Genomic DNA, 26,221 nt, shown 5'->3' on the forward strand with positions numbered 1-26,221 from the left:
TGACGCAACATCGCACGTCGGGCAGCTAATGTTGCCAGACGTGCAATGTGCCCCGGAGTATAGGGGTTAAATTCCACTATCTGGGGAACCAGGGGAGGTTGTTGACCTGATCTGTTCAGAGCATCTCAAAAGCTGTAAGGGCAGGGATGTGGGGTTGAGGGGGGAGGGGTGGATATTTTGTTCAGTTGCTTGTCTGTGAAGTTAAGTCTGATTAAATAAAGGAACTGAGATATGGCTAATCTTCCAGTCCTACTTTTGGGCACAACTACATAGTCCATAATGGTGTATGGATGATGCTGTGATGCATGAAAGGGTGGGTGGGGGATGGGGATTGAGAGAGTTTGGGTGAAAAAATAATTTGATGCAGAATGAAGGGATTTCTTCCTATCTTCTCTTTTTCTGCATGAGGGAACAGAGAGGGGAGGTTGCCGATTTAACGATGAGGCCTTGCTGTGGATGTGCTGTGTCTTGCAACACTGCCTCTGACCCAGGGCAGTGGCCAAGATGCAGGGGTTACCCATCATCCAGGAGGAGCTAAGAAAAGAGGGAGGGAAGGGTGATGAATGGGAGTGGAGTATGTGTGAATGGAATGGGTGGGAGTGGATTTTATGCCATTGTTTTTTGGCTACCTCCTTTGTTTGGGTGAAAGAGCCTTTGGTATATGTATATATGTATGACACATATGAGAACATGTGATGGCATTCTTTCCCAACCACAGGGTGGATCACAGAAAGAAGACAAAGAAGGGACAGTGGTACAAAAACATTTCATCATTCATTCCTTTATAACTGAAGATTTTACTCTAACATTGATAACTGATGTGAGACTTTTGTGTATTGGGGTGACCCCAAAACAGTCCCTAAAGTAATGACTGTATGTCACCACACTGTTAGTACCCCATTATGGGAACATGGAACACACTTTAGCCTTTAGCTTTGCAGCCAACTGCTCCACCTGGTATTCTGCTCTCATTGTAGACAGGACACAAACCTGTGTGATTAATGGTTAATAAAACTATCTACCTATATATATACTAAGAGCTTTTTCCCTTTTATAAGGGAGGTAGTCATAATAAAAAAAAAAAAAAAGTCCCAGTGCATACCTTGTATGAATCATGCCAGTTCTTTGTTTCGTTAATCCTTGAATTAAGAAGATCTTTTGCTTTTTCTAGAGACTTCTTTACAATTGAATATTCTTCAAAACGAGGACGCAGACCATAAAGTGGGTGTTGTGGATTAGCCTCAGCTTCCTGAAATACAAGTATAAAAATTTTGAGAACTAATATGAATGTAATTTAAAAAACATAATGTAGTGTGGACAGCCCCCATTTCATCGAGGAACCTCTTGGGAAATCCTAAGGCTGTGAGTGTGTTCTCTTCTGACACAGAATTATGTCACACTTTCACCACAATGGAAATAAGGACCACAATGGAAATAAGCTTATATGCTTATTTGTGTTATCCTCGGCATTTGTAATTGTTATTTCGAACTATGTGTTCATTTCTTTATCTGGACTTAATGTATATTGATTCAATGCCAAATAAACATTTATCATTTATTACTATTATTATTATTATTATTATTATTATTATTATTATCATTATTATCATTATTAAGATATATTATGAGAATGCATTGGAGGATGCATGAATCTGTGGTGCCTGGAGTAAAAGAAATGGATGGACCAAAGAGAAGGTGGGTAGATAGGGTGAATGAAACCATGAGGGTTCATAGTCACAATGTCAAACACATGAAAATGTGCATTAAGAGAATTACAAGTTTGAGAAGAATATAGATACTAAGGTGACAACCTGTTTCATGAGAGAGGTGCACAAGGGATGAATTGATGGTATTGCTAGGAAAGAAATGAGGAACAATTTTTTAATGGTATATGCAAGAATGTGTGAAAGGAAGGGACCAAAGATGAGTACCTGCATGTGGTGGTCATGCAAGATGAACAGCAAAACCACCCTTTTTTCAAAACCTGTCAACCCCCCTCACCTCCATCAGGAGAGCCCTGAGGGGTTGACGCTCAGTCTCTGGAATGAACTCAAAATCTCTCTTCTTTAACTTCAACCATATATCTTATACTTTTTTACACATGGAGAGCTGATAATCAGTAACTACTTTCTTCTCCCTACCACTTTCAGCTGGTGACATAGCAACAGTTCAAAGTTTCTTCCCAAAGAGATCTGTGGGAGGTTCCAAGGACCATTGTCAGTGATTATGAGGCTGAAGGTTATCTACTTATTGAAAAAAGAGGAAACAATTGCTTGACTGCATTGTGTGAAAGGGACAAGTGAAAGGGGTGGGGATGTTCCTTTACTAAGCCTCACTGCCTCTTGTTGGAAGAGGCTAACTGACTCGGTATTAAAAGAAATATTTTTACGATTAGTTTGGTGGCCGACTCAAAGCACACACCCAATACACCCACCCTTATAAAAGAGTGTGTTTGGTGTATATACAATTAGTTCAGCATTTTGATAAATCTTATTTCTTTCAGACAGTACCTTAAGAAGTGCCATGAGATGATGTCCATCCTGTAACTGTCCATCCTCTTTGCAAAGAACTTGGTGAACGTTGGCCCACAACTCAAGACTGGCTTTGACCCGTGGAACTGCATTTAGTACCTCAGTTCTGAAGAGGATCAATAATAATATTACATACATACATACATATACCAAAGGCTTTTTCCCCCTTATAGGAAGCTTGCTGGCTGAGCGGGTTAGGCTGTCGTTACTTGCGACGAAGGTCGAGGGGATGGCAGTTTGAGTCCTATCACCAGCAAAGTTGAACCAAGGGCATGGTTCATTAAATTTCACGCTACAAAGTCCTCTGTAAGGGGCACCATCCTAGCCTTCCAATGGGAGGAGTTTGTGACGTTAAACCATATCATACGTGAAGTAGCCAAAAAACAAATGCATAAAAACCATTCCCACCTATTCCAATTCCATCCCCATCATACTCTGCTCCCCACCACCCTCTTCCCTCCCTCTTATCTTGGCACCTCCTGGATGACAGGTCATCCCTGCATACATACATACATATATATATATATATATTTGTATCTATCTATATATATATATATGTATATATATATATGTATACATATATGTATATGTATATATATGTATATATATATATATATATACATATATATATATATATATAAATATATATATATATATATATATATATATAAATATAAAAGGACTCTTATCCCTTATAAGAGAGGTAGCCAGCCAAGGCATGCACCCACCACCCATCCCACATCCATCATTTTTTTTTTTTTTTTTTCCATTTTAGCTCCTTGTAAATGAAGGGCCGTCCTTCACCCCCATCCACTATCTGGGGCAGATGCAATGCAGCAAATAAAAATAAAACAGAAAGGATCATACTAACTTGTTGAGTACCCAGTCAGCTTTCATTTCTGCTACTCTTACTGAAAACATACTGAGAGTGAGGCCTCTCTCCAACTGCTGCCTATTCTGTCTTGCCTCTGAGACCAGTGCTTGGTCTCCTCCATAAACAGCACCTGGAATAATTTAAACAATCTCATAATAACAAAAAGTTAATTTTACTTGGCCTCACTTCAAATCACCTGACCAAGCACTTCCATAACTTTTGATTGATGATGATGATTCAGTTTAATGTTACAATCCCTCCCTATCAGGAGACTTTTACTAACTACAAACACATACATACCAAAGGCCCTTTACCCTTCATAGAAGGATGGCTGAGTCAAAGTGCAAACCCTTTTCATACACATTAAAACCCATTTAACGTCCTTCTTAATACATTATTTTCACCTAAGAGAACATATATACAAAAATCTTAATCACCCTTACAAGGGGTTGGCTGAATTAAAGCATACATTTTGCTCTGATTCTATGTGGGAGAGAGAAGATGATGATGAAAATAAAAAATAATAATAATAAAAAAAAATAAAAGCGCACGAGTCTCTTATCGCCTTGCTCTTCCTATTTTTGTCACCTTTAATGACACACAGGAGAAAAAAAAAAGGCTTACGTATAGTAAAAATCAATCTGTTACCCAGGTCTCACCTGCAGGAGACTTGCAAACCCCTGACCATGGCCACCAGCTTGGCTCATAAGTCAATCAGAAAGGATTTTGTGTTGTTGTCTGGATAGGAAAAAAGTAGGGCAGTGTAGAATAAGGTGTTCAGCATTTCCACTGTTATGGTTCCATCTGGGGCAGTTGGAACTTGTAGCCAAGACAATTCTGTGTTGGCAATGTTTTAATGCAAAGCGGTGATCTGGACAGTCATACCAGTGTAGTTCTTAATTATCCTGGGCAAGATTTCTTATTTGGGCCGATGTCTAAGGGAGCCTGGTGAAGTATAGAATTTGGAGGTCTATAACAGAGTACTTGTTTCATGATCTAAATGTGTACATGTTTTTGTATGGACATGTGAGGTGATGGGGGCAGGTTATAGATGTTTAAGTTGTAGGTTCCTTTTTTTTCAATCTGCAAACTGTGTTTGCATGAAATGGAGTAAGAGGTGAGTAATTGAGGGCTTTGCATACAACTACGCACCTATTATTTTCATGTGCTCTTCTACTGGAAGGTTTTGAGTAACAACATTCAAATGAGGTTGTTTTAGTGCTGTCAGTTCTCATTCTTACAGGTAGGCAATGACTTACAATCTATGCAACTTACGACTACATACTTTACATCCACTTTGATTATATCATTATTTATAGAGCAAGCAATAAAAACTATGTAAGAAAGTTTTTGAATTCAATCTGTTTGGACCAGTAACACTCATCTACTCATACACGCATAGCTCTTCTCCCACAAAATACAACTAGGTAAATACAAGTGGTCTCAACAACAAATTCCTCATCTCCCTGATCTATAAAAGAGGTGGCTGTGTCAAAGCACACTGCCACATCATGCACAGATCCTACAACTTCCAGCTAGTAAAATCTAAAAACAAAAACTAATGAATATCTATCATGTAGTACACAACATTTACCTGCATAGCCTCCTTCACTGTCAGGTGTCCAGTCAACCAATGGATCATAAACAAAAGCTTCAAGAAGAGTGAGGAGAGTTTCACGTCCACGTCTCATTGTTCTCAAAACCTGTTCACAGGCACTTCTGAAGATTCCCTAAATCATGTAAAAAAGCAGCATGTTAGTACACTTCATCAAAGGACATTTCTCTTGTAGAACTGCATTTACTTAATCACAGTTGTCAAATTCAACATAAGAACAATACAATTACAGCAATCAATCTCATAAGCATTCTTTCTAGCTCATAAATCAGAAATGAAATTAAATTGAACTTAACCAAATGTTTTCAAACAAGCAATACATACCTCCACCCCTGTCACACCCAAAGCAGTTTCAATGTTCTGAGTCATTCTGTATGGTACTTTTTCTGGAACTCTGAGATTTTTGCCCTTTTCAAAGCATACATTGTAATCAATGTGCACAACCTGAAAATAAAAGTTATCCACATGAACAAAATTTCACTAACAAATAAAACATATTGGTGTATATAATAATATATATCAAAGGGGCATTACAAAAGAGAGGAATGTCTGTGGAGGAAGGACGGGAGAGGACAGAAGTGGGGGTGAATGGAGAGGGGTTGTGTATAGATGATGCTGTGATGCATGAGGGGGAGTGGGTAGGGGATGGGGGGTGAGGAAGTATGTATGAGAAAAATTTGACGCAGCCCAAAGGGATTTCTCCTTTTCTGCATGAGGGGACCGGGAGGGGGGGGGGTCGCCGAATTTATGAAGCGGCCTTGCTGTGGATGTGCTGTGTCTTGCGACACTGCTTCTGACCCAGGGCAGTGGACAAGATGCAGGGATGACCTGTCATCCAGGAGGTGCCAAGATAAGAGGGAGGGTGGAGGGGAGTGGAGTGTTTTTAAGGATGGAATGGGTGGGAATGGATTTATGCCTTTTTCTTCTTGGCTACCTCCCTTGTAAGGGGAAAAAGCCTTGGTATATGTATGTATGTAAATACAACTAGGTAAATACACATTCTCACTCCATTTTGCACTCTATTATATCTACTCATCAGACATTCCACATACATCAAAATCCCCACATCACCCCATCCATCTCTTTCTTGGTCTTTATCTCAGACTTGCTCCATCCCCTTCTACTTTCTTCACTCTCTTGTCAATAATTCCTCATTCACTCACTCCATATGCTATTTAACTTAGTTCCTTGTGGTTGGAGGGCCATCCCCATCCCCTGCCCACTACCTGGATCAAAAGCAATGCAGCATGACATAGCACCTCTACATCAGGGAGTGACAGCTAAAGCTGGTTTACCCCCACTGCTTCATTACATTCATTCCATCCATAACAGGGCCCAATAGCCTGAGTTGATTTACCCCTATCACTTCATTATACAGCAGGCACACCCCACCCCTCCTCATTCAGTCCAAAAATTTACAGAGCAGACAAGAATATCATCACTTTGAGCTGCATTATTTCTTTATCTCTTTGCAACCATTCCATTCACTACTGTTTTCTTACACTCTCACTTTCCTCCTCAACAGATATTTCTCTTGAATCCAATGCTCCTTTTACCTCTACTACCTTTAGCTAAATACTTTTGGGGTATCTGTCTTACCACAAAAACTTGATCTATGCACCATTTTTCTCTCCTAAACCCACAATGCTCTTCCCTAATCACCCCTTCTGTTACCCTCCTCATCCTCTCAATCAACACATACCAATATATCTTATTGACCACACTCAACAATTCTAAAACTACTGCATTCATACATGTCCTTTTTCCCTTTGTATGGAAGAACTATACATGCACTTGTTCACCCTGCCAGGAAACTTCCTTCCCTTAGGGCTTACACAATGAACCATCTCAATAGCCATCAGAACATAAAGCGGGTGGCAAAAGATGACCAATAATTACAATGTCACAGTGACAAATTCCAATTTCAAGAGGTTGTAAATATAGATTGAGGACTAATACATACTTCTCCAGATGTCAGATTGACAAGTACATTGTCTAGATGGCGATCTCCAAGACCAATGATATAACCAATGATTGACATGACGGCGGTGGATACTGCACATGTTCTGGTTAGTTTCCACCACTCTCCGGCATTGGTGCTGCACATCCATAACTCTCTGCACAAGAATAATATAAAGGGTTTTAACTTTTCAGTCAAGCACAAATTACCAAGAAAAAATATATAAACAAATAAATAAATGAAAATTAAATCAATAAAACTAAAAATTATAAAAAATGATCAGTTCTATTATAGGAAATTACTGTGGTGAGGCAATTAAATTTGTCATAAAATTTAAGTTAATACCTTGCAAGGAGATCAGAAGGTGTTTCTTTAATGAGATCTTTGAGTACCTCTCGCAATATGTGGAGAGGCCAGTCCTTGCGGTGGTCAACACTAATCTGTTCCTCCCTTAATCTGGGTGATAACTTAGAGTAGAAGAGCTCAGATGGCCTAGGGACTTGTGGAGCTGAAAAAAATTTAACGTATATATTCAAATCTACTCATGACATTTCAAACAAGTATTTTTCTACGAAAAAATGTCTTGATACTTCAAATATTGAGAGGGACGGGAGAGGACAGAAGACAGGGGTGAATGGAGAATGGTTGCATATGGATGATGTTAAGATGCATGAGGTGGAATGGGCGGGGGGATGGGGGGTGAGGTAGTATGTGTGAGCAAAATTTGACACAGCCCGAAGGGATTTCTCCCCGTCTTCTCCTTTTATGCATGGGGGGACGGAGAGGGGGGGTCGCCGTTTTAATGAAGCGGCCTTGCTGTGGATGTGCTGTGTCTTGCGACACTGCTTCTGACCCAGGGCAGTGGACAAGGTGCAGGGATGACCCGTCATCCAGGAGGTGCTAAGATAAGAGGGAGGGTGGAGGGGTGTGGAGTGTGTTCAGGGATGGAATGGATGGGAATGATTTTATGCCTTTTACTTTTTGGCTACCTCCCTTGTAAGGGGGAAAAAGCTTTGGTATATGTATGTATGTATGTATGAGAATGGTCTACCTATATACAAAGGCTACAATCCTCCCTATATGGAGCGTGTTTGTGTCTTGATAATTCAATTATTGAGAATGGTCTACTTATATACAAAGGCTACAATCCTCCCTATACGGAGAGTGTTCGTTCAAACTATACACTCATTCACTAAAAATCCACACTCTATATGAAGGGAAATTACTAGTGGAGTCCTACAGGGGTCAAGGTTAGCACCAGTAATATTATTGGTACATGTTAATGGGATGGTTTAGACACATGGAAGGAATGAGTGAAGAAAAATTAGTAAAGATGTGCAGAAGGCAAAGGTGGATGGAGTGAACATGAGGGGACGACTAAGGATGAGATGAGACCATTAAAGGTCAGATTTAACCAATAAGAATGGAGAGAGAGGACCCCCTGAGCAGTGTTCTTATCCTTATACTACAGGTGGTAAATACATAGAAAATCCACTCCTTCAGTCATGTATTTTGAAGCATAGGGATACTACACAAACACCTATAACAACCTACCACCTGTACATACATACATATACCAAGGCTTTTTCCCCCTTCCAAGGGAGGTAGCCAAAAAGGGAAAGGCATAAAAACACTCCCACCCATTTCATCCCTAAATACACTCCACACCCCTCCCACCCTCCCTCTCATCTGAGCACCTCCTGGATGACGGGACATCCCTGCACCCTGCCCACCGCCCTGGGTCAGAAGCAGTGTCGCAAGACACAGCACATCCACAGCAAGGCTGCTTCATTTAATCGGCAACCCCCCCTCTCCGTCCCCCCTTGCATATAAGGAGAGGACGGGGAGAAATCCCTTCGGGCTGCGTCAAAATTTACTCACATACCACCTGTACCACATACCACCTACCACCTGTACAATACAAAAATATATACACATTCAAATCACTAAACAAGCCCTTCAAGACTGACTACTAAACTCAATATTCCAACAACCCCACCCCACACATAAACCCCACAGAAAAAAAAACCTCCCACCCACATCTGATGAGAACCATACTGGTATACCTGCACTCAGGATGCCATGCAGCATTAAAAGTCTATCTATCTATCTATATACCAAAGAGTTTTTTCCTTTATAAGGGAGGTAGCTAAGTCAAAAGGCACTTACTCACTCCCACACATTTCACTCATGTCCACCACCTTTTCCTCCCTCTAATCTCATCTCCTCTTGGATGATGGGTCATCCCCGTATCCCACCCACTGCCCTGGGTTAGAAGGAAACAGTGAGTGCTAAAACTATACATGATTTTTTAGAACTAGATGCGGAAAGATACAACTGCAGGTCACTACGAGCATAACTCTTCTCCCGCAAAATACAACTAGGTAAATACAGAATAGGCCTGGCCACAGATTCAACACAGAGGGCACAGAACACCTCATACTACATTGCCCCACACTAACAATCCCTAGACATCATAAACACTCTTATGTTTAGAAATGACTGTTTTTACCCTTGGCCATTAAACAAGCTCTTCAAGACAGACTACCAACAACCAACAACCCTAAAATATCAGACCCAAAGAAAAATCCTTCTCCAGAGGTGATACCTGCACTAGCATGTTTGTGTTCCAGGCACCATCCAGCTCTAAGACATTATCAACATAGAATAGGCCTGGCCACAGAGTCAACCTGCCTCAGATGCAACTACCACAGAGAAGACACTGAATGCTTTGTGGTCTTCCTGGGTGGCTGTTGCTTGTCACCTAAAGGCCACAGGTCTTGCACAAAAGAGACCAGGGGCAACAAATTGACTGATTGACTGACTGAAGCACAGACGTAACCTCTGTGAAAATTGACAAACTCTAGACAGTACTAAAGAAAAAGAATTACAAATGTGAGACTAAATTACACCCTCAAACTTACTAAAAAAATGTAAATTAATTCAAATTCAAAATTACATCATAGTGTGAAGCAAAATAAGTATACAAATATTCCTGAAGCAACTCTTACCTTGAGAATGCATTGAAGTGGTGGAGGAGTGTGACTTGAGGAGCTGTGCCTGAGCTTCCCTCTGTTGCCAACGCTTGTACAATCCAAACAATGGTGTAGCACTGCCAACCCACTGAATAAGGCCAGACTTGGGGCCCAAAGGAATGACGGAGTAGTATCTAGCACGGTATAAGCTCCCTCCACTCCTGCTATGGAAAATAAAGATCAATTACCTTCCTATTTTATAATTAAAAAAAGAGGAAGAAGAAAAAAATTACTTCCCTGTTTGTTTTTTCTGCTAATAGTCCATCACAATAAATATCACCACCTGTTTTGATGGTAATCTTGCATACTTGTACTCTTTAATGCATTTACTTCCCTTCTCTTGAAGAAAAAAATGTCATCTCTTCTAGAAATTCTGAAATTTTGTGAGGCCTCTGATGATTGTGAGGCTCTAAGCTGTAGCTTGTTTAGCCTATGCCTAAAACTGTTACTACATCCAAGGAAGAAAAAATATAATACAACAAAAAATATATATACAAACATATCAAAGGTCCTTCTCCCTTTTATAGATGGAGTACACAAGTCAAAGCATACATCCACCTTATGTCCATCAAACCCATTCATCTCCATTTCTACCTCATGACATTACAGATGAAGAATCATTCCTATTCCTTGTGCTTCAATTTACCATTAACCTCTTCAATACATATATACATACATATACCAAGGCTTTTTCCCCCTTACTAGGGAGGTAGCCAAAAAGGAAATGGCATAAAATCATTCCCACCCATTCTATCCCCAAATACACTCCACTCCCCTCCACCCTCCCTCCCATCTTAGCACCTCCTGGATGATGGGTCATCCCTGCACCTTGTCCACTGCCCTGGGTCAGAGGCAGTGTCGCAAGACACAGCACATCCACAGCAAGGCCGCTTCATTAAATCGGCGACCCCCTATCACCGTCCCCCCATGCATAAAAGAAGACGGGAAGAAATCCCTTCGGGCTGCGTCAAATTTTGTTCACACATACTACTTCACCCCCCATCCCCTCACCCATTCCACCTCATGCATCACAACATCGTCCATATACAACCATTCTCCATTCACCCGTCTTCTGTCCTCTCCCGTCCTTCCTCAACAAACATTCCCCTCTTCCCTAAAGCCCCCTTTACCCCATCCATCCATCTCATCCTTGAACATCCCCTCATGTTCACTCCCTCCACATCTGCCTTCCATACCTCTTTTACTAGTCTTTCTTCACTCATTCTTTCCATGTGTCCAAACCATCCCAATACTCTTTCATCAACCCTATCTCCCAACTCCCTTTCCACCCCTGTTCTCTTCCTCACCTCCTCATTTCTCACTCTGTACAATGATATATTACAATATATGCATTATAAAATATAGTTACAATTGTTCTACTCATTCTTTCACCCTGAATGTTGATAGCCATAGAAAACATGGTCAAGTCTATTCACAAAATACAGGGGTCACTCAGTTACAACTACAAAATAAATATAATCATGACGCCAACACTGGTATCCTTGTATACCCACTCTAGTCTCATGACCCCAGCATCAGCATCATTGCATTCTGAGGGTTAATGAATCAGCAGAACAGTTTATTTTCTCTACAAATGTCAGTTATATTTTTCTCAAAATTCTTACTTCATCCCATGTTATTTCTTCAACCAAATACGAAGTTTACTTTTCATTACAACCAACTCCATGTAAAAGCCAATTATTTTAACAAGGCTAAACTAGTGCAACTTACTTCTGATTTTTGGCAAGCATTGTGTTAACAATCTCAAGGAACTGCATGATCCTTTCGTCTAGGTGGAGATCCTCCAAACCTTTGAAGAGGTAGGTGTATCTTCAAAAAGAAAAATGCCATGTCCAAATTAACATCTTAAAGACACAATATAATTGATGTATTATATTTGAACTAATGAAACATTAAGAAAAGAATAAAGAGGTTAAAAAATACAATTACAGATCAGATTACTGTAAGAAGTATTATCTTATAATATGATTTTGTTTAACATCACAAACTCCCTGCTTCCAGACTCAATGACAAGAAACCCACAATCCCATAGCATTTGGCAATGGTCCTTGGTATCTATATGAATATTGTATGCCACACCAACAGGATAATACATACTTTTTTCCATCAGAACCTTGGAAACTTAATTTCTTTGGCTTGGTCTTTGTTGGTAAAATGGTGATTGTGCTGTCAACTGATGCAATGGTCACAATCTGCAGAGAAATGAGCAAAAATAAAAAGTTTCACCACCACACAAGTGATATTTCCTTTTGTACAAAACAAAATCATCATATAAAAATAGAGGCACGCACTTTTGTATTTTAGAATCTGTTTTCCCTCTCAAGAGAAATAATAACCACACTAGCATGCTTCTTTCAGGACACAATCCAGCTCCAAGACAGTATTAACACTGAAAAGGCCTGGCCACAGAATTAAACTGCCTCAGATGCAACCACCACACAAAGGGCAATGAACACTAATAATGATTGATGATTCGGATTAATGTCACAAATGCCCCCATCATGAGGCTATGACAGTATCCCTTTCTGAAGACTTTGTAGCATGGAATTTAATGGACCATGCCCTAGGTCCAGCTTGCTTGTGGCAGGGCTTCAATTGCTGTCACCTTGACCTTCATCGGAAGTAATGACACCCTAACCCACTCAACCAGCAAGCATCCTACTGAACGCCTTACTTACCAAAATAAATTCTTATTTTGTCTTACCTGATTGCTCGATGACACAACTCCTGGCATGGCGATCAAGGTGTCCTTTAGGGCAGCAAGGTTTGGTGACACATCAGCCATTTTTAGTGATGTTGAGGCTCTCTTATGGGCTCTCTGTTGCAACATCTGAGTGGGAAACATAGCACATCATTATCCCTTCATAACTGTTATGTCTCTCTGGTGAATACAAATGCATGACATGAACACGAACACCAAAATCCACAAAGTGCTACTTGCTATGTCAATCTAGTTCATCCAAATTCCCTCAACTCCTTCATTATGGTCATAACCACCTGGTTGATTTGGTCTGTTTTGGTGTCAGCCAGAACAAAACATGTACTGGGTGTCAACTTACTAAGGTCATTCACAAAGGCTGACTTGAGCAGCAGCAGGAGGAGGAGGAGGGAGGAAGAAGGAGGAAGAAGGAGGAAGAAGGAGGAAGAGGAGGAAGAGGAGGAGGAGGACAAGGAGGGGGAAGAGAATGAGGAGGTAGACAATGTGGAAGAGAAGAAGGCAAGGAGGTAACAATAGAGGTGGCGAGGAGGAAGAAGAAGAGGAAAAGGACGAGGAAGAGGAAATGGAAGAGGAGGAGGAGGAGGTCAAGGGAAGGGAGGAGGAGGAGGAGGAGGAGGAGGAGGAGGAGGAGGAGGAGGAGGAGGAGTCACCATTTGTCAGCTCTCATGTTGAAGAAGTTGGAGTAAACAGTCAAAGTTGATACAAAATATTTTGGACCCAATCCAGAGACTGCACCTCCTTCGGGAGGCACAGGCACTGACAAATTCTGAAGATTGACAATGGAGCAATGGTTCTTTCCAACATCCATCCATTAGTTCTTGAAGTCTTAACTAAATCTATCAGCCCAGTGACACTTTTAAAATTTTTGTTCAACCTAACGAACATAAATCTTGTTCTTTCTGAATAAAATGGGGTTGTCAAGTGACTGAAAAATAATTCTGTTAAAGTAAGCCTTCAAATTTAATACATTCATCCAACTACAACCGGCACAAAATCTAAAAGGGGCATCACCAAATCTAAGAATTATGTCCAAGTCAAGATTTCAGCTACAAAAAAAATATCAAACATTAATAAGAATAAAATCTATTATGTGAGCCATTACCATAAAGGGGATAAGATATATTACTTATGAATGTTTGATGATTTAGTTTAACACCATGAACTCCCCCATATCAGAAGGCTAAGATGGTACCCCTTCCAGAGGACTTTGTAGTTTGGAATTTAATGAACCATGCCCTTGGTCCAACTCACTAGTGGCAGGGTTCAAAATGCCATCACTGCAAGTAGTGACACTCTAAACTGCTCAGCCATTGAACTACCTATTCAACCAGTAAATACCGTCATAATATTAAGACAAATCTTGAACAAGAATTCACAACAGAATTTTCAAAGAGAGGTTTTTAATTACCTGATACATATTTTTCAACTGAGAAAGAGATGCATGGGGATCAAAGTGATTCTCTGGCTGTCGCAAAGCCTGCAAAGCCATAACAATCTGCTCCCCATACATCTCCTGGAAATGTTTCTCATGGGGAGTTTCTGCACTGGTGGAGGTTATGTCTGCCAACTGTTCCAGCACAAACAGAAGCTGAAGTACAATAATTCAAAGATATAAGAAAAACAAAACCAAAGGAGACATGAAGTTCTGAAAATTGATGATAATACTTTCATGTGGTAATATCTAAAAGGTATAAATACACTCATTACAGTATTTCATAATTTTTGCCATCACTGATTGACAAAAATGTCAAATTCTATCAAAATAATTAACATGCTTTGAAAATGCACTTCTCATATGCCTTCCTAGTTCTAGTTCACAATCAATCCTCATAAGCTTGCTTCTTTTCTTCCATCACAGCCCTTACCTCTTCATCCCACCATTTGCTGCCTCTCCTTTTGTTCCAACCTGTAATTCTCATCCCACATACGATCTTTGCACACTCACTTCCTCCTTGAAACATACCCATTCTTCTTTTGCTCCTGTTTCCTTCTATCCCTCACCACCACCCACACTTCCCTCAACTTCTCCTGGTATTCTTTCTCTTTATTTTTCTCATTTAAGAACCCAATTTCAATTAAATTCCAGTCTACAATAAAAATAATCAAACAACTCACTGGTTTAAAGATGATGTCATATTTCCTCTTTATCAAACAGGTCTTCTCCTGCTCTGTTAAAGACTGATTATTATTAAGCCTATCAATTTCAATGTTCAATTGATTGCTCTTCCTTGACAAGTCACTATGGTGTTGGGCTAAAGTGCCAACCCAAAGTTCATCCCAAAGGACTGTGATGCGTCGTAACTCATGAACAAGCATCTGAACACCTGATATGCTCGATCCCACCTGAAAGTAGAATTTTCTTGAAACACATTCACTAAAAAAAAAAAAAAAAAAAAAAAAAATAATAAATAAATAAAAAAAAAAAAATACAGGAGAGGAATGACTTGTGGGGTACCACAGGGTTCAGTTCTGGCACCTGTAATGTTCTTCTTGTATATGAATAACATGAATGGAATTGACAGCTATGCAAACTTGTTTGCAGATGATGCAAAGTTCTTGAAAGAAGTGAAAAAAGAGTATTGTAAACTGCTACAGGAAGACCTAGACAAGGTTTATGAATGGAGCCAAGTGTGGAACATGAACTTCAATACAAACCAATGTAAAATATTGGGACTAGGCCAAAAAGACTGATGATAAGATAAATTAATAGAAAGGGCAAAGAAGGAAAGGATTTTGGGATTTTAATCAGGAATAATCTATCACCAGAAAGTCATTTAAAGAAAATTATGTGAGACTTATAATTTGCTGAAAAATATACATACATACATATACCAAGGACTTTTTCCCCCTTACAAGGGAGGTAGCCAAAATAAAAGGCATAAATCCACTCCCAGCCATTTCATCTCCCCCCCCCCCACACTCAAATCCCATTCCACCCCTCCCTCCCTTTTTTCTATAAGAGTGGGAAAAAAAGGGACTTCCTGCACTGGAAGTGAAGAGAGGCAACATGTATTGAAATCAAAAAACCAGACAGGGTCATGGTGAAAAAAAATTAAAAAAAACAAACTGGTTTGAAATGTTAAGAAGTATAACTTCCTACATAAATTTGTAAATCTATGGAACAAGTTGGATGAAAATGTACTCCTTGCCAACACCATAAGTAAACAAAACTATGTAAATAAATACCTCAAACCATTCACAATCTATTCTATCTCCCACACATGCCTTATTACTTATACAAAAAATTATGACTGAACTCAAAAGACTTTTCAATATTCCATATACAGTACTTGTAACTTGCTCAACAACACTTCTCTGTTCACCTTCTCATATGCCTTCTCCAAGTCTATGAAAACCCAAAACACATCTTAACCTTTTGTTAATTACTTAAAATAATTTTATCAATATAAAGCATAAATTATTAAAATCATATCTATAATTATCTATATCCTAAATTATTAAACTCTATATCTTGCTGCAATGCTTTTGATACAAGCAGTGTGATGGGGGTACAGGGATGATCCATGAGGTGCTAAGATGAGAGTGACAATGAATGGGTTTTTGGATAGGAGTATGACAGATGTAAGGTTTATTTTGACTCAACCATCCCTCTTTATAAGGGCTAAAAGGCCTTTTAGTATATGCATGTACTCCTAAGATTATAAAATTGGTGAAGAAGAGGTAAAAAAAAGTAAACTCAGAAAATGACCTTGGAGTGATGATCAGCAAAGACTTGACACCGGATAAGCATATTATTAAAACAGTCGGAGAAACCTATAATTTATTCAGGTCAATAAAAGTGGCACTTGCCTATTTGGATGAGGAAATGATAAAAAAAAAATTCAACTACACTAATAAGACCAAAAATTGAGTACACAGCAACCCTATGGATACCCAGTACCAAAAGGAATATAAAAAAAATTAGAAAGAATATAAAGAGCAACAACAAAACTGGCACCAACTCTTTCCAAAATGACATATGAACAAAGACTGTCCAAATTAGAATTACCAACTCTGGAACAAAGAAGGGAAAGAGGAGACCTACTATCTATAGAATTACGAAGGGAATGGAAATCGCAGATAAGAATGATTTATTGAAATGGGACAATGGAAAAACAAGAGGACACGAAATGAAACTAAAAAAAGATAATTACAGAAGAGATCTGAAAAAAAAAAATAGCTTCCCACACAGAGTGATAGATACTTGGAACAAATTAGACAAAGAAACAGTGTGTACAAACACTATTCAAGATTTTAAGAAAAAACTTGATGCTGAGAGATACAAAGACAGGTCACCACGAGCATAGCTCCCTTCCCTTATAATACAACTAGGGCAGTGGTCAAGGTGCAGGGATGACCCGTCATCCAGGAGGTGCTAAGATAAGAGGGAAGAGGGAGGGTGGAGGGGTGTGGAGTGTATTCAGGGATGGAATGGGTGGGAATGATTTTTTTCCTTTTTGGCTACCTCCCTTGTAAGGGGGAAAAAGCCTTGGTATATGTATGTATGATGTAAATACAGGATCCTATTCATACCTCAGAGTGGAGCAAGAGATGGGAGGTAGAATTCAAAATCAAGAAGTGCAGTATAATTGAATTTGGAAGAAGCAAGAAGGGAATATCGGGACAGTATAAAATTGATGGAAAAGAAATAAAGAAAGTAAATTCTGAAAGGGACCTATGAGTAATCATCACCAAAGACATGTCACCAGATAAACATATAAATAAGATAGTCAGAGAAACATACAATTTGTTGAGATCAATAAAGGTGGCCTGGATAAGGATAGCTGGAAGGAAATGATCAAGAAAATATTACAAACACTGATAAGGCCAAAACTGGAATATGCAGCACTGATATGGTCACCCAGTATATATATATATATGCTAATAAGAACACGGGTACGTGTGTTCACTTATGCAAAGTAGACCACTTGGAAAAAGAAACTAACGAAGCAGAGCGCTTTCGTATATTACATCTTCAGTGCACTGAAGATGTAATATACGAAAGCGCTCTGCTTCGTTAGTTTCTTTTTCCAAGTGGTCTACTTTGCATATATATTATATAATAATATATATATATATATATATATATATATATATATATATTATATATATATATATACATACTGTATGGGCACTGTATGGGGCAGAAACGTGGAACATAAGAGAAGAAGAGAGAAGGAGTTTGAATGTGTTTGAGATGAGGTGTCTGAGAAGTATGGTGGGGGTTACTAGGCTGGATAGAGTGAGAAATGAGGAGGTGAGGAGGAGAACAGGGTGAAAAAGGATTTGGGAGATAGGGTTGATGAAAGAATATTAGGATGGTTTGGACACATGGAAAGAATGAGTGAAGAAAGACTAGTAAAAGAGGTATGGAAGGCAGATGTGGAGGGAGTGAACATGAGGGGACGTCCTAGGATGAGGTGGATGGATGGGGTTGAAGGGGGCTTTGGGGAAGAGGGGAATGTCTGTTGAGGAAGGAAGGGAGAGGACGGAAGACAGAGGTGAGTGGAGAATGGTTGTATATGGATGATGTTGTGATTGCATGAGGAGGAATGGGCGGGGGGGTGGGGGTGGGGTAGTATGTGTGAGTAAATTTTGACGCAGCCCGAAGGGATTTCTCCCCGTCCTCTCCTTATATGCAAGGGGGGACGGAGAGGGGGGTCGCCGATTAAATGAAGCAGCCTTGCTGTGGATGTGCTGTGTCTTGCGACACTGCTTCTGACCCAGGGCGGTGGGCAGGGTGCAGGGATGACCCGTCATCCAGGAGGTGCTCAGATGAGAGGGGTGGGAGGGGTGTGGAGTGTATTTAGGGATGAAATGGATGGGAGTGTTTTTATGCCTTTCCCTTTTTGGCTACCTCCCTTGGAAGGGGGAAAAAGCCTTGGTATATGTATGTATGTATGTATGTATGTATGTATGTATGTATATATATGGTTTAAGGTCACAAACTCCCTCCTATCTGAAGGCTGGGACGGTGCCCCTCACAGAGGACTTTGTAGCGTGGAATTTAATGAACCATGCCCTTGGTTCACCTTTGCCAGTGGCAGGATTCGAACCGCCATCTCCTCGACCTTCGCCACAAGTAATGACGCCCTAACCCGCTCAGCCAGTGAGCTTCCATGGTCACCCAGTACAAAAAAGAATATAAGAAAATTAAAAAGAATACAAAGAGCAACAACAAAGATGGTCCCAACACTTTCAAACCTGACATATGAACAAAGACTGGCCGAACTGGAATTCCCAACCCTGGAACAAAGAAGAGAACGAGGGGACCTACAAACCATCTACAGAATTATGAAAGGAAAAGAAGGCCTTGATAGAGAGGACTTATTAAAGTGGGACAGAGGAAAAACAAGAGGACATGCAATGAAACTCAAAAAGGATAACTACAGAAGAGACCTGAAAAAAGAACAACTTCCCACACAGTGATAAATATATGGAATAAATTGGATGAAGAAATAGTGTGTGCAAACACAATACAAGAACTTAAGAACAAGCTTGATCTTGCGAGATACAAAAACGGGTCACCATGAGCATAGCTCCCCTTCTCATATAATACAACTAGGTAAATACCTGCTTGGTAAGAGTGTCTACTAAAGCTGAATAACAGTTCCTCATCAAGGTGTGTCTTTCCTGATCTTCAGTAGTCTGATCAAGAACTTCAGGTTCTTCGTCTTCTTCCTCTTCTTCCTCCTCCTCCTCCTCCTCTTCATCCTCCTCCTCTTCCTCTTCATCTGGCTGTTCCTCATCTTCATCACTATCATCATTAACATTATCATCATCATCATCTGGAAGAAACTCCCCATCCTCTTCTCCAACAGCAAGGTTCTGTTTATCCTTCCTCCTTTTTCTCTTCTTCTCAATATACTTAGCTAGCATATCTGTAATACCAATAAAATTCTAATATCAATTTTTTGTTCCCATATATATACATATGCAGTGACCTGTACCAAGATAATGACTGCATAGCAAAATGCATGGTAACATGCAGTCAATATTTTAGGGATTGTTTTGGGGCACCCCTACAGACTACAGCCACACATAATTTGTCTGTGTTATGTTTTAAAATCTGGCCGACATGCAACTCCCACATAGAAAATAGTGAACACCTAAACCTATCCAGAGAGCAGCACAACATATCCTCCTTGAACATGTGTGGGCCAGGTCATAGGTCATTTCCAGTTACCTGGAAGCTGTGCATCTCCTACATAAGTGACCTGGGGCAATGGATTGATCACTCCATACATATACACATTGAGTAACCATGACAACATCACATAACCTTGATGCAGCCTCACATTCACTTCACATCATTCCGTCAATACCTTACTGACCTTGACACAAGCCCTATTACTCATATGAAAACTTTTGAATGCCTTCATCAGACTTTTATTCCAAGTCTCTGCTCTATACAGCACCTGAGGTACAATCACTCCTTCATACCATCACTTTGTATTCATCCTCAAATATGTATTCTTCATGACACTTTTCATTCTATCCACACCTTTACTCACTTCCTTAATCCTACAGTTCATCTCTACATTCATTCATCCAGTCACTGCCTAAAGATCTTTTAGCAGAGATCCCATGTCCTACCCAAGCAGTAAGGTGTCATCTTACAGAACTGTATCCCCAATCAATCAATCTGTTACCCCAGACTTCTCTTGCAGAACCACAGCTCCCAAGCTAATCAAGATGAAATGTGTCCCCATCTCTTAAAAATAGTGGGACTATCCCATTTACACCATATTACTAATATAATACAACACACAAATGAAAAACACAAGAATACTTTCTTTATTAGTGCTGTTTTCATGAAATTCTAAATTTTGAGTGATCCAAAAGAAAAAAGAAGTCATTCTTCAAATTACTTATCAATAACTGATTAATCAATTAATTTCCTGATATACATCTAATAAGGTCCAACCATTTCAAATACTACTAATACTATTGATGCAATGACAGCTAACATTACATTACACAAGTGTGTGTAAACACCATACAAGAATTTAAGAACAAACTAGATACTAAGAGACACAAAGACGGGTCCCTATGAGCATAGCTCCCCTTCCGGTATAATACAACTAGGTAAATAAATACATGGCTACAATTCTACACCAAATTTCTTAACATATTATAGGTTACAGATACTTTAAGACACAAAGATGGGAAAATAACCTGTAAGTGAAGCCTGGTTGCTTGTTACATTTCCACCTGTTGATCCTACAACCGCTGGGAAAATAATGAGATGGGGGTAGTCTTGTGCAAGGCGACAGAGCAAGTCGGACACACTTCCTCTTACATAAGGTTCAGGGTGGTTAAGACGAGCAAAAAGCTGCAAAAGAACATTAATATACTGGTATATAATACATGTATCAATGGGTTCTCTCCCTTGTTAGAAGGTTGGCCAAATCAAAATGTCTCAATTTCTTGCAGAAAAGGGAAGTTGAATTGAAAAATAATTAAACAATTCACCACATATGAATAATAATTAGATGATTGTGTGTGTGAACACAAACTTTGCAACCATGAAAGAATGAAAGCAGTAACACGGAAATCTTAGATTTCTACTCGTATGAACATATATATATATATATATATATATATATATATATAAGTAGAGTCTAAATTGTGTAGGAAGATAGGGAGGGAATGGTGGTTGCAGTGGGAGGCACTAAAAAAATTACAGTGATGGATGAGGAAAATGGAGGAGAAATAAGAAAAGATTAAGTGCAAGGAGTCATTAAAATGATGAGAACAGGTAAGGCACCTGGATTAGATAGGTGTCATGTAGAGTGTCTAAAGAAGGGTGGTACAGTCATGGTGGACTGGCAGGTGGGGTTGTTTAATGTGTGTCTAAGGGAGGGTAGAGTGCCAGAGGACTGGAAGAGTGCCTGTACAGTTCTGCTTTACAAGGGAAAAGGGGACAAATGTGAATGTAGTGGTTTCAGAGGGATCAGTTTGTTGAGTGTAGTTGGGAAGGCTTACGAGAGGTTATGTGTGAATGATATTTTGATGCATCCTACAGGGATTTCTCTCTGTCTTCAATGTTTCTGCAAGAGGGGACAGAGAGGGGGGGGGGGGGGTCACCAATTAAATGAAGCGGCCTTGCTGTGGATGTGCTGTGTCTTGCTGCATTACTTCTGAGCCAAGATGATGGGCAAGATGCAGGGATGACCAGTCATCCAAGAGGAGCCAAGATGAGAGGGAGGGAAGGGTAGTGGATGGGAGGGGAATGGATGGGAGATCCATTTCAAGTGGGAGTGGAATTATTCTTTTTGACTTTGGCTACCTCCCTGGTAAGGGGAAAAAGGCCTTGGTGTGTATATGTATGTATGTGTGTGTGTGTGTGTGTGTATATATATATATATATATATATATATATATATATACACACACACACATATACCAAGGGCCTTTTCCCCCTTACCAGGGAGACATCCAAACTTGAAAGGCATAATTCCACTCTCACCCATTTCATCCCCACCCATTCCACTCTCATCCACCAGCCCTCCCTCACCTAGATCACTCCAGAAAGAAATACTGTACTGTACAATTTTCATGTGAATTAAGCTGGAAGGAATGAAAGGAAAACATGTGCTGGGAGGGGAAGAGTTTTAAAGACAAAGCAATATTGCATTACCTGAGGAATAATTGTCTTCCAAGGAGTTGTTGGGGTTTCAGCCATTCCAGTCTCTAACACATCCTGGAGTTCTGATGCATGCTTGATGATAAGTCGTAGAAGACGAAGAGTGGCTACAATACTCAAGTCTCCCCTCTTACTTGTGCACTGCAATTTATATAATAAATCTCTGATAACATTAATATTTCTTCTTAATTCTCAGCTTTCATTAACCACTTCGGTATGATGACACTTTTGTACACGTCATGAGGCACAAGTGGGTACACGAGGATGCCAGCGTCGGCGTCTTGATTATCTTTTTTTTTTTTTGTAGTTGCACATGAGTCTGAATTCTGTGAACTGGTTTATTATATTTCTGTGTTTATTATTAGTCAGAGTAAAAGAGAACAAATAATAGAGCAGTGACTTTATATTTTATAATGTGAGTAGTGTGATGCATCATACATATGCTGCACACAAGAATTTGACTCATACTGAAGTGGTTAATGGTACCTGACTAATCTTGCATTTGTATCATCAAGACTGGATAATCAACATTGTCCAATGTTACATTACCTCCCATTACTATATGTAAGTACTATTTTCAAATACCTATCTACACACCAAAGGCTTCTTCCCCCTTATAAGGGAGGCAGCCATGTATATTCCCTAAATCAGCAATTAAAATAAAGCAATCAAATGAATCTTACCATATGACTTATCTTGAGGAACTTGAAATAGGCTTTAGCAGCACTCCGAAGAACTAAGTACAGCCGCCTTTGTGACCTTATGTAGACATTCACCAGTTTGGGAACTAATTCTGAGCTCACTGTCCCCGCAACTCCCCATGACATCAAAAGATTTGTAACTTGAGTACTCATCTGCCAATATAAAGTAAGTACAGTAATTAATACTCATTTATAATAAATGATACTGTATTGTTAAAGGGGATGTTGGGAGTGAATGCCAGATGGAAGAAGGCCAAGAGGAAGACTGAGAAAGAGAAGGAAAGAAAATGTTGAAGAAGCCCTCAGCAGACATGACTTGCCCAACATCAAAACTCTGAGGGAGGAAGGGGCCTTCCATGATAGAACCAGATGGAGGAACATGCTGGGACCACTGACAAGCATAACGCCTACTACTGGGAGCTGAAGTAAGAAGTAAGTAAGTATTGTTAAAACAAATGTTCCTGGGTAGATAAAAGAAAATATAAGCAATACATAAAAAATCAATCAATCTATTGTCTCAGTTCTTTTGAAGAAGAAAACCTCAGCCACCAAGAAAATGGCCACAGCCACCAGTTCAGCCCATAAATTAATCAGTGAAAAGACTTGGTGGAGTTGTCACTTACCAACTCTAAGGCTCTACCTATCACACTCACATTCACCTTCTGTATCACCCCATCCATATACACAAAAAGACATGGTAATATTACAGATTTCCAGTTTCATCTTGAACCACTCACTCTCCATTTCCTACCCTCACAAAAGCTCTAATAATCTGTAAAACTTTTGACCATCAACAGACTTCCCCTGTCCCATACATTCACAATATATCCTCACCTTTGTCAACCTTGTCATACACCTTCTCTAAATTCATAAAAGCTCAAAAGATGTCCTTACCCTCAGCCAAACACTTTTCCCATGTCTGTCTTACTATCTATCTATATACAAAGGGTTTTTTCACCCCTCATAAGGGAGGTGGCCAAGTCAAGGTGCACATCTATTCCCACCCATTCCACCACCTTTGTTTCCCTCTATCTTAGCTCCTCATGGATGAAGGGTCATCCCTTTCTCCTGCCCACCACCGAGGCAGGAAGCAATGCAGCATCCACAGCAGGGCCACTTCACTTACACAGCCTTTCTCCTTTAAGACTTACTTCCAATTAGCTACCACTCTCTCCACTTGTACATCCCATCACCTTGCTTTTACCCATATTTATCTTCAATTTTCTCCAATTTCATATCTTCCCAAACTCTATCACTAACTACCTTAATCCCTCTTCTGATCCTGCAACAAGTGCAGTGTCATATGCAAGCAACAACTGTCTCATTTCCCACTTCTCTCTATCTCCAGTCTTCTGCCTATTACCCTCACATTTACATCCCATAAAAACCCATCCATGTACACTTTGAACAGCCAGTGACATGACACAGCCCTGATCCAGTTCCACCCTTACCTCAAATCACTCGCTCTCTCCATTTCCAATCCTAACACAGGTTCTACTATCTATATACCAAAGGCTTTTCCCCCTTATATGGGAGGTAGCCAAGTCAAAAGACACATACTCCTACCCATTCCACTCCCATCCACTACCCTTTCCTCCCTCTCATCTTAGCTCCTTGTGGATGATGTGTCATCCCTGTATTACATCCACTGCCCTAGGTCAGAAGCAATGCAGCAAGACACAGTACATCCACAGCAAGGCCATTCCACTTAATCGGCAACCCCTTTCTCCATCCCCTCATACAGAAAGAGAGAAGACAGAGCTCTACTATCATAAAAACTCTTGACTGTCCTGGACACCTTTCCCCTAATCCCATATATCTGCAATACCTCCCACAGTGCCTTCCTGTCTACCCTGTCATAGGCTTTCTTTAAATCCATAAATGCCCCAAAAACATCCTTATCTTTTGCCAAAGCCTTTTCACAAATCTGTCTTACCACATGTATCCTCTACCTTTCCTAAATCCACACTGCTATTCATCAATTACTCCCTCTGTTCCTCTCCTAATCATTTCAATTAAAACACTCCTATAAGCCTTTCCAAATACTCTCAATAAACAGATCCCTCACATTTGTTCCATCTCTTAGAACATATACATATATATCTATAATACACAGATAGATGCATATACATAAAGATATAAATATAGATTTGCATATAAATATATAAACATCAAGCACCTGCTGGGACCCTGGAATTTCCTCCAATCGTAGATCTTCATCTTCAGCATCTAAGCCTTCAGGACCTCTACTTCCTCCAAGAAGAACACACATCTCTTCCAATTTGGATTCTGATGAACCATCAGAGCAGAGCACTGGGGAAAGGATCTCAATCACACAGGTCTTGTCCTCATCTGAGAGGTGACTCTGGTTTCCGCTGTAGTCTATGATTCTTCTTCCCCATCTATATAACAAATTACACACTGATGACATCCTCTTCATAATACAATACTTGGTTTTAAAACTCACATTTACATTCACTTTATACTTTTGTATTCCACATACTAATAATTCAATACACACCTGAAACACCATGAAGCCACAACATACCATGCCTTGGGAAGCACGGGGTTCTGAACAACAGCTAAAGTCAACATATTACCCATCTTGCCTTCCTGTGCAGGAAGAGCTGGATGACTAACATCAACCATATCTACCAGCTCCTCTGGCATATACCCTTTCATGGTATTATAAACTGAAAATAAATTACAAAAATAATCATGTTTTTATCATTAATTACATTAAGAGTGAGAAATGAGGAGGTGTGGAGGAGAGTGGGGGTGAAAAGGGAGTTGGGAGATATACATACATACATATACCAAAGGCTTTTTCCCCCTTACAAGGGAGGTAGCCAAAAAGGAAAAGGCATAAAATCATTCCCACCCATTCCATCCCTGAATACACTCCACACCCCTCCACCCTCCCTCTTATCTTAGCACCTCCTGGATGGCAGGTCATCAATGCACCTTGTCCACTGCCCTGGGTCAGAAGCAGTGTTGCAAGACACAGCACATCCACAGCAAGGCTACCTCATTAAATCAGCAACCCCCCCTCCATCCCCCCATGCATAAAAGGAGAAGACGGGGAGAAATCCCTTCGGGTTGCATCAAAATTTTGC

General features: G+C 40.0%; 1 protein-coding gene across 8 annotated transcripts in view; it reads right to left on the reverse strand.

The window, feature by feature from the left end:
* The window catches only part of nonC (serine/threonine-protein kinase Smg1), a 139,359-nt gene that overhangs the window by 40,115 nt on the left and 73,023 nt on the right, over positions 1-26,221 (reverse strand). For 5 of the 8 annotated variants that reach the window (XM_076196838.1, XM_076196843.1, XM_076196840.1 and 2 more), the window contains 19 exons: positions 25,627-25,798; positions 25,285-25,507; positions 23,088-23,258; positions 22,399-22,545; positions 20,934-21,090; positions 19,329-19,636; positions 14,871-15,098; positions 14,164-14,343; positions 12,741-12,866; positions 12,134-12,228; positions 11,747-11,845; positions 9,992-10,179; positions 7,326-7,488; positions 6,984-7,137; positions 5,345-5,464; positions 5,000-5,135; positions 3,403-3,535; positions 2,511-2,637; positions 1,103-1,249 (listed from right to left, as the gene is read on the reverse strand). In XM_076196838.1, coding sequence (XP_076052953.1) covers positions 1,103-1,249; positions 2,511-2,637; positions 3,403-3,535; positions 5,000-5,135; positions 5,345-5,464; positions 6,984-7,137; positions 7,326-7,488; positions 9,992-10,179; positions 11,747-11,845; positions 12,134-12,228; positions 12,741-12,866; positions 14,164-14,343; positions 14,871-15,098; positions 19,329-19,636; positions 20,934-21,090; positions 22,399-22,545; positions 23,088-23,258; positions 25,285-25,507; positions 25,627-25,798 — 3,074 coding nt within the window. The remainder of the gene's footprint in view (positions 1-1,102; positions 1,250-2,510; positions 2,638-3,402; positions 3,536-4,999; positions 5,136-5,344; positions 5,465-6,983; positions 7,138-7,325; positions 7,489-9,991; positions 10,180-11,746; positions 11,846-12,133; positions 12,229-12,740; positions 12,867-14,163; positions 14,344-14,870; positions 15,099-19,328; positions 19,637-20,933; positions 21,091-22,398; positions 22,546-23,087; positions 23,259-25,284; positions 25,508-25,626; positions 25,799-26,221) is intronic. The other 3 variants (XM_076196844.1, XM_076196839.1, XM_076196842.1) reach the window with 1 other exon arrangement.

Source organism: Oratosquilla oratoria, chromosome 13 (assembly GCF_046742065.1).
Source record: "Oratosquilla oratoria isolate Oo_2021 chromosome 13, ASM4674206v1, whole genome shotgun sequence".
NCBI classification, from domain to species: domain Eukaryota; kingdom Metazoa; phylum Arthropoda; class Malacostraca; order Stomatopoda; family Squillidae; genus Oratosquilla; species Oratosquilla oratoria.